Genomic DNA, 13063 nt, shown 5'->3' on the forward strand with positions numbered 1-13063 from the left:
AGTTGGATTGATCTCACGTCATTATTGCGGCTATTGCCAATCCAGGAGATATATCAGGCCCGCATGAGAGCTGGATTTGAGTATGCAGGCGTCAGATTGTCCCCTTCGGGGTTTGATCCGTTCCGGCACATTGATCCAACAGCTGCAATTTCTAAGCTGTCTTCAATCTGGGTTACTAGCTTTGGTCCTATAAAGCCAGAAAATTCTTCAACAAACTGTACCAGCTGCGTTCCAATAAACTCTCTCCAGTTCGGGTCGTAGGAGCTCTTATGGCATTGTCAGCGACTAGCTTGTCCTCTCAAAACTTAACTGTACTACTAGTACCAGCCTGAAAGCGATCGTCTTCGATTTGAACATACGTAGATCTCCGGCGGATATAATTCTGAGTCAGGGGTTGGATATGGCTCATCGGGCGAGGCTTTGAACGTGCCATACCAAGCCGACTCAACGTTTCCAGTCATCTGGCAGGAAAGACTAAACACATTGATAGGGATCGGTCAGGTTTCCAAATCCTGATAAGCCTCCTCCATGGCTGACGAGTGTTTAAAAGCTTGAAAGTACGCGCCATCTTACATGTACTCAATCGCGGCCTTCGCGTTAGGCAAACCCTGTCCTCGGTTGCGGTATAGCAGGCCAGCAGCATACCAGGCCGTGAACCGTGTTGACCAAGGGCCATGGCCTGAATACCATACGTACTTGTAGGAATCATCCCAACGGATATCATTGACATACATGGACGAGTCAAAGAGATCCTGTGCATCTATTGATCATTTTTTAAATGGTTGTAAGCATACAGTGACATTTGGCATTCAGCGCAGGACTTTGCTTTACTTTTGGAAAGGCTTTTGGTAATTTACGCTGCTGAAACACATGCTACCAAGCTTGCACCAAGGAAGAATTTCTTATTGAGTCTCATCTCGAAAATTTGATAATATCTTTACAGTGATTGAGTGGTAGGATCTGTAGGTGGAATTGAAGTCTTCTGGTTTCTAGAAAAGCAGAACGTCCATTAAAAAAATAGCTTGGTATCCTCCTCACAATTGTGGAGACAATCGGTAAATACTCGGCATATTGAAGTTCAACTGTTAAGTGTTATTGATTCTTTGCTAGCTAATGCCGGTAATCTCAGTGAGGCAAACCGTATACCCCGCAACCCCGGAAAATGATGGCCCCACAAAGTAAGCCGTTCAGTTTCCCCGCCGCGATGATACGTACTACTCATACGCCTTCAAATTCTTCAAGGGTATACAGAGTGAAGTAACGATGGAAAAAACCGTACCCAAAGATTTGTATTCTTGAGGTCCGTAGACCCTGTTACTTGGAAACATCGGTTTACATTTCGAAAGCTCAATTATATCTCAACGAGAGACGATTCGATAGGATCAGTTGATTTCTCGTCGTCGGGGGCTTCCAGTTATAGTACTGCACTAATTACTACCTGTGTAGCAGTATGTAATTTTCCACCAACGCTAGTTTCTGTATTTCTTCGCTAGGACCTCAAATTGACTTGGTTACTCCGTTGGGGATATTAAAAAGAGTCAAAGCATATGGAGTCCTATTGCTGATTGATTGATTGATTCCATACCCTAATGCAGCTTGTTTTCGCACTGCATTGTCAATCTAGGCTGGCTCCCACGACTCAAGTCCCTCACTCCGGGTCATGGAAATACTAAGGGCAGACTTCTCATAGTAAAAAGAAATGGCATACTATCGATGATGGTTTAATTCTGGGAAATAATATTCAGAATCAGCCGGGTTAGTACAAGTTGGTAGTGCCCTAGCAGACTTCGAGTGCTGTCTATGTAATCCGTGTTCTACTCCTGGGCCTGGCCTTTCTTTTTCTTTTTGTCCTTTTGTATTATACATAGCTCTAAATACTCTATTTTTGCCCACCAACTTTGTGATTTACCTGAAATCGTTTTTCTTTATTTGTATTAGAGTCTTTAATTGGGTTTTTCTTCTGTCCTCTCAATTTTGAAGATTGTAGCTATGAGATCGTTTGCCATAGCAACTTCTACTTTGGAAACTGATTGATTAAATTCGGAGGGAAGACATCCCATGTTGTTTTGTATTTTATCCTGTATTTTATTTCTCTTTGACATTGATTTAAACGATGTTCTGGGTGGAATGCCTCCCTTCACGTATAATACTGAGAGCCGCACGCGCCAAGCCACCTCGCGACACGCTACTAATTTGAACTCCATCGGTCATCATCGACCTTCCCAAGAGCACAACGGACAGGATTAGCGGATCTCATTCAAGTCCGACTTCTAACTTGAGTCTGATATGGTCTTCTTACTTGCTTCGGTAAGCCGAATCTCTTCTATTCAATATTGATACCTGTTAGATCCTTGACAGGGGCAGTCTTCCAAATACGAATGGGGCTGATGTCTATAAATACTACTAGCGTAGCTTTGCCAGAGGGAGGGGTAGCTTGCTCTTAAATTCAAGCAAGATCACCGTCCCTTCAACTTTCAGAACACCCACGAAGTTCTCGTCCTCATACACGATGTCGACTCTTTCTGTATCTTTGCCGGTAGTCCTCTGCGGCCGCACGACGGCGATCGGAAAGCCCGTCAGCGAAGCACTTCTGCCGGAATATGAGGGTACGTCATGTCACGATAAATCAAACTGTCCCCACAACTAACGGATTTAAGCCAATCCAATACTAATCAATGCTTGCAGTTATTCACTTTATTCAAACCAACGAAGCCGTGCTATCTGAGCTTCCACACCTTCTTGCCGGGCGCGATCCTCAAGCTGCGGCATCCAATGATATCGGAACTCACGATTATAGCCGCCCTGCGAGGGCGGTGATTTTCGGCCGTGGCTATGACATGGAGGATATCGAGGTATTTCGCAAGACTACCTCAGGTAGTGCATCTAACCCAATTGCCTGGGTTGTTGGTGACCCAGCCAAGAAGCCCAATACAAATGGCCCGCCTCCCCCGGCAGGCTATGCCAAGGTTGCGGCTGATCTTGTGAAGGAAAAGTTGGATCAGTGGAAGGCTAGTGGGGCGGATAAAGATGAGCTTTTCTTGTATTGATTCTCTCGAGAATTGACGCTATTTGATACGAAGTATTGATTTTGCCTGCCATCAAAAATGGAACATGAACCAGAAGTCAAACGAACTATCTTTTTACTTGGGCCAAGATATATAGCTCTTAGTAGGAACTTGAGGTACAACAACCCATCTACACCTATATGCTATTCACATTTAGAATTGTAGTTGAACTATATCAGAGAAGCAGACCAAGTACAGATGAAAGAATCGACACTTGAATCATGTCGAAACCAAAGAACGGAATTTGGCCGCACGGACACATTGAACGGATTCCATTGCGACGATATATTGCATGGCATAGCGACGGTTACTCACGGACGGGAGGGCTACCGAGATGTATCACGTTGACCGGTCATCTCAGCCGGTAAAGAGGACAAAACGATGTCATGCAGGGCTGTACAAATTTGAGTGGAGGGACACTTCCACGCTATACCCCGCATTCGCAGGGACCACGCGACAGCTTCCCCAGAGCCAAGACGCCAAGAGGGGGAAATACTCGACAAACCTGGTTGTATATGCTCGAGTCAACTAAACAGGCAAGAAACGAGCCTTCGGGTTATTAGGCAGCGAGTCAGTGCATCAAAGAAGACCACACATTGGACGATTAGACAAGCAATCCGAATCCCGCCGTCCAGTCGATTGGGACGAGTAATGGACGCAGCATGACGTGAGGTCTCCGGGAAGCCGCCTCGGAGAAAATAGGAGACAAGCAGATCGCCGTTCCTGTTTCCGCGCTTCGGACCAGCCCGTGTTGAAATGCATGCTGGTTGGATAGTAGCCGGCTGATAGGTCGAGACCCGACTTCACAAAGCAGGAATTATTATCACGGGAGAATTAGGAAACTGATTCCTCCGTGTATCGCAAAATTGATACAGTAATGCACCAGAGCCGGATAATGGAAATTGAAATCGATGTTAGTTCGACTGTTAGCGTGGTTGTATACAAAGCAGATAAAGGATTTCCCGATGTGGTTGGTCCAATAAAACTTGAACGGTCATGTGCACCACATCTTCGATGTGTAGAGTCTAAATATTCTAAGTATAGCCTCAAAGTCGAAGAAGTCTAGCCGGGGTAGAGGGGCGGTCTCCTGGTGCAATATTTATTTTTGCGGAGGGAACAGGGCGAACCCTTTCCCCACCAAGCCTTGCTCGATTTGGTCGAAGGGCAAGTCGGCAGTAAGGTCCAGACTTCTCAACATCCATTGATAAAAGAAGTCACGCGGGGGATACCAGCTGAAGACAGACAAAGGGGCTCAAAACGTCGCACAGATCAGGTGCATACCTGGATATAGAACTTCGTACGTAACCCATTGAAAATAAATCGCGCAAAATAGACGTGTTTCAGAGCGACGTGGAATTTGGGGTCATGACAACAAGGGAGAATCTCAAAAGGAAGAGAGTACTTCCCGAGGCCACAACCGGGTCGGGATCCGCCGCTAGCCATCGGGAGAGGATCTGGGGTTGTGTACGGAGTACAGTACGGACTATGTACTATGCACTAACTATGATGGTGATTGTATGGAGTCATCCGTTAATCATCATCCTTCTCCAGACCGGGGCAGGGCCGAAAAATCACATCCCGAGAGCCCCGATCCCAAGCGAGAACATAGAAAGTAATTCCGGGGTGGAAAAGCAGTTTATTGACCGCCTCCGAGGAAAGCGTACTGTATTGTGGTTTGTCTGTATTCTCGAAATGCCTCATTTTCACAGGCTAGGGTCGAGACCGAGTCATCTTCGACGTAATCTGCATGAGCCAACCAGTTAGAATGGTGGGGACTCTTGAGACCTACAGTGGCACAGGCCAGTGAACGAGGAATGGATTATCGTCCGGCAGCGAAAACAGGACGCAACAAGGCCGGGAATATCTTCAGCCCACCCGGATACCTTTGGGAGGTAGAAATGTGTGGGAGCTGATTGGCCGAGACCGCCGCGATCGATTCTGCCAATGCATCATCCTCGGCTTGGTTAAGCGCCGTTATTGGAGTACACTTCGGCGTCGAGAGGAGCCTGGTTTCGTACGTTCCGAAGAACGCCTCGGACTTGTCGTCATCGGGTGAAAAGATTGTAACTTTTCAATTTTTGCCTGTAATGCAGAATTTCGGTAGATCTGTTTTTAGGACTTTTCTCTAATTTTTTCCCCTCGGAAACCCGAAGAGTCACTAACGAATCGGGGCGAGGGAAGCCGAATGTACATAATAAGCAAATACCAAAAAGAAAACAGCTGAAACCGGCAGGATCGACGCTGACATAATCCCCCGCAAACTACGACCCAATCGGGCGGTGTACACAGATTTTACCTGGTTTGCATACAAATCCAAGTATATTGACTTTCAATTAGCCTGTAACCTTTGTCTTTAAAATACATGCAAATGGTCAATAAAACTGGTGAGATCATGACCCCGTCATTCCTCTCATCCGAAGCAAAGCAAGGTAAGAGAAAAAAAAAGTTGACATACTTTCTAATTGTAATAACTTTTTTCATGAGATACCGACGAATGCGGAGTAGAAACCTAGGTCTTTTGCGTAGTTTCTTGTTAATTCCCAGTTCCGCTTCTTAACATGTGCATCAGAGTGTTCCCGTACATAACAGTCCTTTCATCTTCTTCATATCCCTCCTCCTCTTCATATTCTCAAGTTGCAGCTAATACATCAGCTTCTCCACGTATTACTATTACTCTACTTCGTACTGTCCGGTCCTTGGCCACCCGACTTCAGTTCGTGTCCACCATCTCTCGGGTCAACTCGGACTCCGCCTCGCCGTCGCAACCCACGGCAACGCATCAACCATCACCAACCGCAGCTCGGCCCTCAGCCCCGACATCACCCGTGGAACTGTGGAGAATTGCAGGGGCAAAGTGCACGAGAACTCCCTTCATACCAAGAACCGTCATGACCATGCCCCCCGCTGGAAAGAATTATATACCCCCCAATCGCCCGGCCTCCCCTGGTCCTTTGGCTTCTGATTTCCTCCAACAGCAAGTCGCGAAACAACGCAACAATAACTATCACTCTACTTCACTTCGCAATATGGTTGCCACATCTGTAAATCGCACTGCTCTGCACCCTGGTGGTGTCCAGTATGTTTTACCTTTCTATCTACAACCTCACAACCACCCTCAAACCATCGTCATCGCTAACCTTCTCTATCTTAGGCCTGGCAAGGGTCACACCGAGCTGGAGGAGGAGCTTCACGAGACCGCGCACATTGACTATGACCGAGTCGCAATTGTAAGGAATCCATCTCGACCTTGCGCTTTGAGACTCGACCATGGTCGTTGGCGCAAGGTTCTTTCTTGATCATTTTTTTATACTAACCCCATCTCCTTCAGATTGCCAACCCGGCTGTCGCTGCTCTCTACGAAGATGCTCTTGTCTACGAGACTGGTACTGCTATCACCTCTTCCGGTGCCCTCACTGCCTACTCTGGCGCTAAGACTGGTCGTTCTCCTTCCGACAAGCGTATTGTCAAGGAGGAGTCGTCTGAGAACCAAGTCTGGTGGGGACCTGTCAACAAGCCCATGACACCTGATGTGAGTGATTTATTCTACATTTTCTCTGCCTCACTTCTTTGATCATTATGCGTGATTTCTTTCTCGATTGCATTCCTTCTCTGTCATGGAAAACGCGAGTTGCCCTTGCAGACTGGCCCTACATGAGATCCACCGGGGATCCCTTGCATATGCATCTGACGGACCAAGCTTTTCTGGCAGTCCACAGCAGATGCAATCAGGAATTCTCTCTTCATGGTGTTTTTCTCAATAATCCCTCAATATTTTTCATTTGCACCCTTTTATGTCATTTCTGTCATTTCTTTGCACTTTTCCCGATTTTCTTTCCCCCCCCCCACCAAACCCCTCCCAGTCGCTCCTTCCCCGCTGCCGAGGCTTTCACGTGTATGACATCATCACTAATTACCCGATTAGGTCTGGCGTATCAACCGTGAGCGCGCTGTTGACTACCTGAACACTCGCAACCGCATCTATGTTATCGATGGTTTCGCCGGCTGGGACGAGCGTTACCGCATCAGTGTCCGTGTCGTCTGCGCCCGTGCTTACCATGCTCTGTTCATGCGCAACATGCTTATCCGCCCCTCCAAGGAGGAGTTGGAGCACTTCCACCCCGACTATGTCATCTACAATGCTGGTTCTTTCCCTGCCAACCGCTTCACTGAGGGTATGACCTCCGCCACATCCGTTGCCATCAACTTCGCCGACAAGGAGATGGTCATCCTGGGTACTGAGTACGCCGGTGAGATGAAGAAGGGTGTCTTCACCGTCCTTTTCTACGAGATGCCCGTTAAGCACAACGTTCTGACCCTGCACTCCTCTGCCAACGAGGGTGAGAATGGCGATGTTACCGTCTTCTTCGGTCTGTCCGGTACTGGCAAGACCACACTGTCTGCCGACCCTAAGCGTAAGCTGATTGGTGATGATGAGCACTGCTGGACCGACACTGGTGTCTTCAACATCGAGGGTGGTTGCTACGCTAAGTGCATTGGTCTCTCCGCTGAGAAGGAGCCCGATATTTTCAACGCTATCCGCTTCGGATCCGTCCTTGAGAACGTTGTCTTCGACCCTATCAGCCGTAACGTCGACTACGATGACTCCACTCTCACTGAGAACACCCGCTGCGCCTACCCCATCGAGTACATCGACAACGCCAAGATCCCCTGCAAGAGCGAGAACCACCCCACCAACATCATTCTGCTCACTTGCGATGCCCGCGGTGTCCTTCCCCCCCATCTCCAAGCTCACCCCCGAGCAGACCATGTTCCACTTCATCTCCGGTTACACCTCCAAGATGGCTGGTACTGAGGACGGTGTCACTGAGCCCCAGGCTACCTTCTCCTCTTGCTTCGCCCAGCCCTTCCTGGCTCTGCACCCCATGCGCTACGCTACCATGCTGGCTGAGAAGATCCAACAGCACAAGGCCAACGCCTGGTTGCTCAACACCGGTTGGGTCGGCGCTGGTGCTACCACTGGTGGCAAGCGTTGCCCCCTCAAGTACACCCGTGCTATCCTGGACGCCATCCACAGCGGTGAGCTCGCCAACGCCGAGTACGAGACCTACGAGGTCTTCAACCTGCCCGTCCCCAAGGCCTGCCCCGGTGTCCCCAATGAGCTGCTCAACCCCAAGAACAGCTGGACCGCCACTACCTCCTTCAAGGACGAGGTCAACAAGCTTGGCGGCCTCTTCAACGAGAACTTCAAGAAGTACTCCGACGAAGCCACCCCCGAGGTCCTGGCTGCCGCTCCCCAGACTAACTAAATTTTTGGCGGACGTGCTTGACAAAATTGGCATTGTTGTTTTTGATATTTGACACATTTGCATGGCGTGCTGCGTTGCTTTAGTCGGAACGATCTATTCCCCGGATCTCGACGCCCGTGCTTGAATCGGGACAAGCGCGAGGACTTGAGTTGTTTTTCTTTTTTCTTTATTTCGTATTTCCTTTGTTTCCCGAAATTTGTTCTCATGTTTCCTTGATATGCCCCGTTCCATTTGAAAATGGACATGTTGTTACGATGGCTTAAATCGGAGTTTTCCTATTCCATGGACTGCCCTTATGGTAGCAAATGAAACTAGATTCTTCAAATATTTTCCACACTGGTAGAACTCATCTATCCATATTCATAGAAATTAGATCATCGATTCTCTCACTTTCGTCTTTATGCCCTCGTTTTTGATATTCGAAAAAGTACCATCCCCGTGGGAGCTCGGGACTTGCCCGATTGGGTAGTTCATCCACAAGAGCTGTCAAGGAGAGTTGCAGTCGAGTAGCTCGTTTACCTTCTATTATTTTTATGATCTCCAAGTATTTCACAGTTTCTCCATTCAATGATTTAGTGGCATTACTCATTACTCAAAATTCAAATATATTTCTACTGTATGTAGTATCGTGTGTATTGTATTGCCTGCAGCGAACCACCTCTGACGTCGCCAGAAATTAAGCATGTGCCCAGGTGGATCTTCCATCAACAACTATTTCGCCCTCCTCCTCTCCTCCTCCACTTCAAAGATTCGAGTATACCAGAGAAAAAACACTCCATCCTCAAAATCACAATCAAATAATATGACTCTCAACCGGTCAATTCCAGCCTTGTGTATTTCCAAGACGAAGGCAAATAACGCGGCAAGGGATCTTCTCTTGGCTCTACGTCATTCGGCTGCCCAATAAACCAAGAACCCTCTCGACATACGCAGATCTTCAACAATCTTGACTCCTTCGGTCGCGTGAGAATTCTTTTCATTCTCTCCTTTTCCACCCTGCTACACTACACCATTGTTCAGAGAGAGAAAAAAAAATGAACTCCCCCAGTTCAACTCCTTCACGGGCAGAACTTGCAAAGACAGCCGTTAAGTATCGCAGATTAGTGAGATTATTCTCCTTTCTGGACCGACGCCTCTCCTTTCCGTTCCCGCCAAGCGCCAACCTCAACATTTCCATCCCCTCAACACTCAGCAAGACACCAGGTCAAATTCAACTCTACTTCTACACTGCACCTGGTAGAGATCTCTCCCCCGAAACTGAAACGCAAGACGCCGCTTCGCAACGACCGCTTCTTATCAATTTCCACGGTGGCGGCTTCACTCTCGGTCATGCCTTTGATGATGCGCGCTGGTTCAGGGATGTCCTTCAAACATATCCGGATGCAGTGGTCGTGAGTGTAGGGTACAGACTCGCACCAGAGTATCCCTACCCCACGGCCATCGAAGACTGCGTAGACGCATTGTTGTGGTTATGGGATAACGCAGAACAATATGATTTCGATCGGAACCGATTCGTGTTAAGCGGGGGTAGTGCTGGAGGGAATCTCGCGTTTACCGTTCCATTCATGTTATACAATGAACGCATGAAACAGAAGCAGAGGCAGAATCAAGGCGAGAAGAAACCATCGACTCACTCGTCTCAAAATACAGGCCTGGAATCAAAATTAGCCGGGATCATCGCATTTTACCCATCAACAAATTGGACTCAGACGCGGGACGAGCGAAATGCGACAAACCCCATTGCTTCGCAGAAATCACCTATCAAACCGCATGTTTATCAGCTTTTTGATGATTCTTACCTCTTTGCTGAGAGTCTACCTAAGAGACCGGATACCGATGAGATTGATATGTCTCATCCTTATCTTTCACCCGGTCTAGCACCAACGCCTCTTTTACTCGCGGCGTATCCGTCGAATGTTGCCATCTACACATGTGGTTGGGACCAATTATTGGCTGAGGGCGACGCGTTCCGTGATCGATTGCGCCAGCTTGCTGTTGATGGACAGATGAAACATGTTAGTGGGATGGTGATGGAGGATGTGGTTCATGGATTTGATAAGAAACCGTCTTTTATTCTTGGTAATAAAATTCGGGATCGGATGTATGGGGATGCTGTCCGACAGTTGGGGGTGATGTGGGATGGGAAGTAGGTCAAGTTGGTATCCTCTGTGGTTTGTTATATTGTTATTGTCTTATTGGTTTTCCTAGCGTCAGCGCCTATCATTATAATTACCAGTTGGATCTAGTACCCCGTAGGTAGTTGGATCACATCCAACTACCCAGATCATGCATAGTATTTAATACACGGAATATATATGTGATATCCTACACCCCATCTCAGGACTATATGTCAGTGCTATATATACCATTAGCAGTCATTTCTCGATACTATTAACTACTACTAGTAGTACCTCGAGTAAGAACATTAGTAGTAGTTAACTAGATCCATCGTATCCAACGAAGTCACAGCGTAGCACAGCCAACTCGGTCAAGCGGGGCGCGGCGGGGTAAATCAACTCGCGCTTTTTTCTCCCACCAGACTCTTTTCCTATCTTCTCCTCTTAAAATTCCTGCATTTCAAATCCAAATCTTACACTTTTCACTCTTATTGAGGTAAGAGCTTCTTTGTTTACCCATTCAACTTTGTGCCCTTGGGGTCCTACTAGTACTGTTCTAGAAGCTTGTGTTACTTCCGACAAAAAACAATCTAAACTTAACTGACTCATCGCAATATTCCAGGTCATCTGTTCTCACCACTGTCAATAATCATGTCTGGTCACTCTAGCTGTCCCAAGTGCGGTGCTGGTATCGACAGTGCTGGCAAGAGTTGCAGTTCTTGCGGAGCGGTTTGTTTATATCGATGGTTCTTGCGTAGACTTATCTGACGGATTTATAGACTTGCCCCGTTTAAATGGACCCTTTTTATTTGATCAAACCCTTTGATCAAAGTTGATGGGCTGAGATAACTATGAATGATGATGAGTGATGTGATTTATGAGGTAACGACGGCGTGGTCTGGTGTGGTTGATGGGATGCTGTTAGTGGGTGAGGCTGTCTATATGGTAGTAACTAGGTGCAAGGAATGATTGATATCACGCATGAATACTTAGTAGCTACTAGTAATCATATGGAATTATTTACACGCTAGATAAAGGTGAGAATTACTAGTCTCATTACGACTATCATTTACATTTTGACTAGAAGGCTCAGGGTAGAGAGATCCCGTGGGATTTGACTATATACGACAACAAAGGAAAAACACATCTAGATATCTCATCGACATCAAAAGGGGTGTTAAAAAAAAAAACCAAAAAAAAACAAGAGTTACAACTTTGTCCATGAAACGCAGGGATATAAACGCGGAGGTGGTAGCTTTCATATCTCAGAAGTTTTGCATGATTTCAAGTCTTCTGGATCCCACTTCTCCCCAAAATTCAGCGACATCCAACATTCCATACCAGTACAGACGCGGCCGGATCGCTGTTCTCACTTCATCAACCAACTTAAAACTACATCACTCAGTGGCTATTATTGTCCTCTTTAGGCGGTCTTGCGCCACTGGGACCAGGTACCGATCAAACTGCTGACGGTACCGGCCAGACCGACGATACCATCGTCGAGGTTGGCGAGGCCAACCGCCGAGGCGGGGATAGTCAAGTCGAACAGGTCAGAGATGAGCTGTATCCTGGCGGCGGCACGCTCCTTCTCAATCTTCTTGGCCTCGACGACGCCCTCGCCCTCCTTGCGGTCAATCGTCTTCTCCTTCTCATGGAGAGTGTAGAGAGTGTAGATACCGGCGATGGCACTGCACAGCAGACCAGCACCCCAGGAGCGGTAGGCGTACTCCTGGATCTTCTTGACAGACTCCAGCTTGCGATAGCCGACAGCATCGACTACGGTCACGGTGTCGAGGGTCAGGTAGCCAGCATAGCCGAGTTGACGACCGACGGCGAGATAACGCAGAACTGGGTCGATGGGACTCTTGTTGTCAAGAGCGACGGAAGCAGCCTTGAGGTGCTCGGCGAATTTGCCGATACGCATAATTTTACGCGTTGTGCCGAACTGCTTCTTGACCGCATTGTAGGGATCAATAGCCGATTGCGGGCGGTTGGTGCGGTACAGGTACCAGGCGTAGAAGCGGGAGAAGTATTGGAGGGTACGGAGAAGCTTATCGCGACCAACTAGAGATCCAGAAGTTTATATATTAGTTATGCTTTCAATTTAAGAATATGTCACAGGCGTTTGATATGGACGAAACGATATAGACGGGTGTTGCTTGTCGGAAGAGGTTCTCCGCCGTGGGCGAATGAGTGTCCCGGGTCTGCACCCTCTTCCCTCTCCCCCAGACTTTCTCTTTCTTGATTTCTTGAGAAATGGACAATGGACCCTTTGATGCAGTGTGATGGTATACTTGTGGTGCTACAGGTTCACGTGTCGTCTAGGATAGGATTGGCATGAATATGGGGTAGAGATACGTACCGGTTGTCGCAACAAAGCGCAGCCAGTGGGCGAGAGCAGGGTGGTAGACTAGGGCGTTGGCAACCATGATGCCTAAACAGTTTCCCGATCACACGTAAAATAAACGTAGAGAGGTGTTGATGTCAAAATCCCAAGGTGGGCCTGGGGTGATTAAAAGGGAGCGAAAGTCGATGATGTCGGGAATTGACCGGCGGATTGCAGCCGCGGACAACCTCGGCTGAAAGCGCGAGCGGTGGAGCAGGTGACTCCAGA

General features: G+C 47.8%; 5 protein-coding genes across 5 annotated transcripts; 3 read left to right on the plus strand and 2 right to left on the minus strand.

Moving 5' to 3' along the window:
* Positions 1–53: 53 nt before the first annotated feature.
* N7469_010137 (uncharacterized protein) lies at positions 54–734 on the minus strand (the record flags this gene model as incomplete). The annotated part of the gene is made up of 3 exons (XM_056649042.1): positions 54–266; positions 360–474; positions 574–734. 3 exons carry the CDS (start codon positions 732–734, stop codon positions 54–56), a joined length of 489 nt encoding a protein of 162 aa, XP_056496173.1.
* Positions 735–2509: 1775 nt separating this feature from the next.
* On the plus strand, positions 2510–3047 carry N7469_010138 (uncharacterized protein; the record flags this gene model as incomplete). Its single annotated transcript, XM_056649043.1, has 2 exons — positions 2510–2606; positions 2686–3047. 2 exons carry the CDS (start codon positions 2510–2512, stop codon positions 3045–3047), a joined length of 459 nt encoding a protein of 152 aa, XP_056496174.1.
* Positions 3048–5728: 2681 nt separating this feature from the next.
* acuF (phosphoenolpyruvate carboxykinase PCK1) lies at positions 5729–8332 on the plus strand (the record flags this gene model as incomplete). The annotated part of the gene is made up of 5 exons (XM_056649044.1): positions 5729–6141; positions 6217–6292; positions 6394–6594; positions 6988–7791; positions 7814–8332. The coding sequence occupies exons 1-5, from the start codon at positions 5954–5956 to the stop codon at positions 8330–8332; spliced, it is 1788 nt and encodes a 595-aa protein (XP_056496175.1). The 5' UTR covers positions 5729–5953.
* A 1034-nt stretch (positions 8333–9366) lies between these two features.
* Positions 9367–10482, plus strand: N7469_010140 (uncharacterized protein; the record flags this gene model as incomplete). Its single annotated transcript, XM_056649045.1, has 1 exon — positions 9367–10482. The coding sequence occupies one exon, from the start codon at positions 9367–9369 to the stop codon at positions 10480–10482; it is 1116 nt and encodes a 371-aa protein (XP_056496176.1).
* Positions 10483–11872: 1390 nt separating this feature from the next.
* Positions 11873–12892, minus strand: N7469_010141 (PEX11 family protein; the record flags this gene model as incomplete). Its single annotated transcript, XM_056649046.1, has 2 exons — positions 12812–12892; positions 11873–12513 (listed from the first exon to the last, which is right to left on the minus strand). The coding sequence occupies exons 1-2, from the start codon at positions 12876–12878 to the stop codon at positions 11873–11875; spliced, it is 708 nt and encodes a 235-aa protein (XP_056496177.1). The 5' UTR covers positions 12879–12892.
* Positions 12893–13063: the final 171 nt, after the last annotated feature.

Source organism: Penicillium citrinum (genome assembly GCF_028827155.1).
Source record: "Penicillium citrinum strain IBT 23319 chromosome Unknown utg000009l:1.0-4274883.0:1.0-4276374.0, whole genome shotgun sequence".
Taxonomy (NCBI): Eukaryota; Fungi; Ascomycota; class Eurotiomycetes; order Eurotiales; family Aspergillaceae; genus Penicillium; species Penicillium citrinum.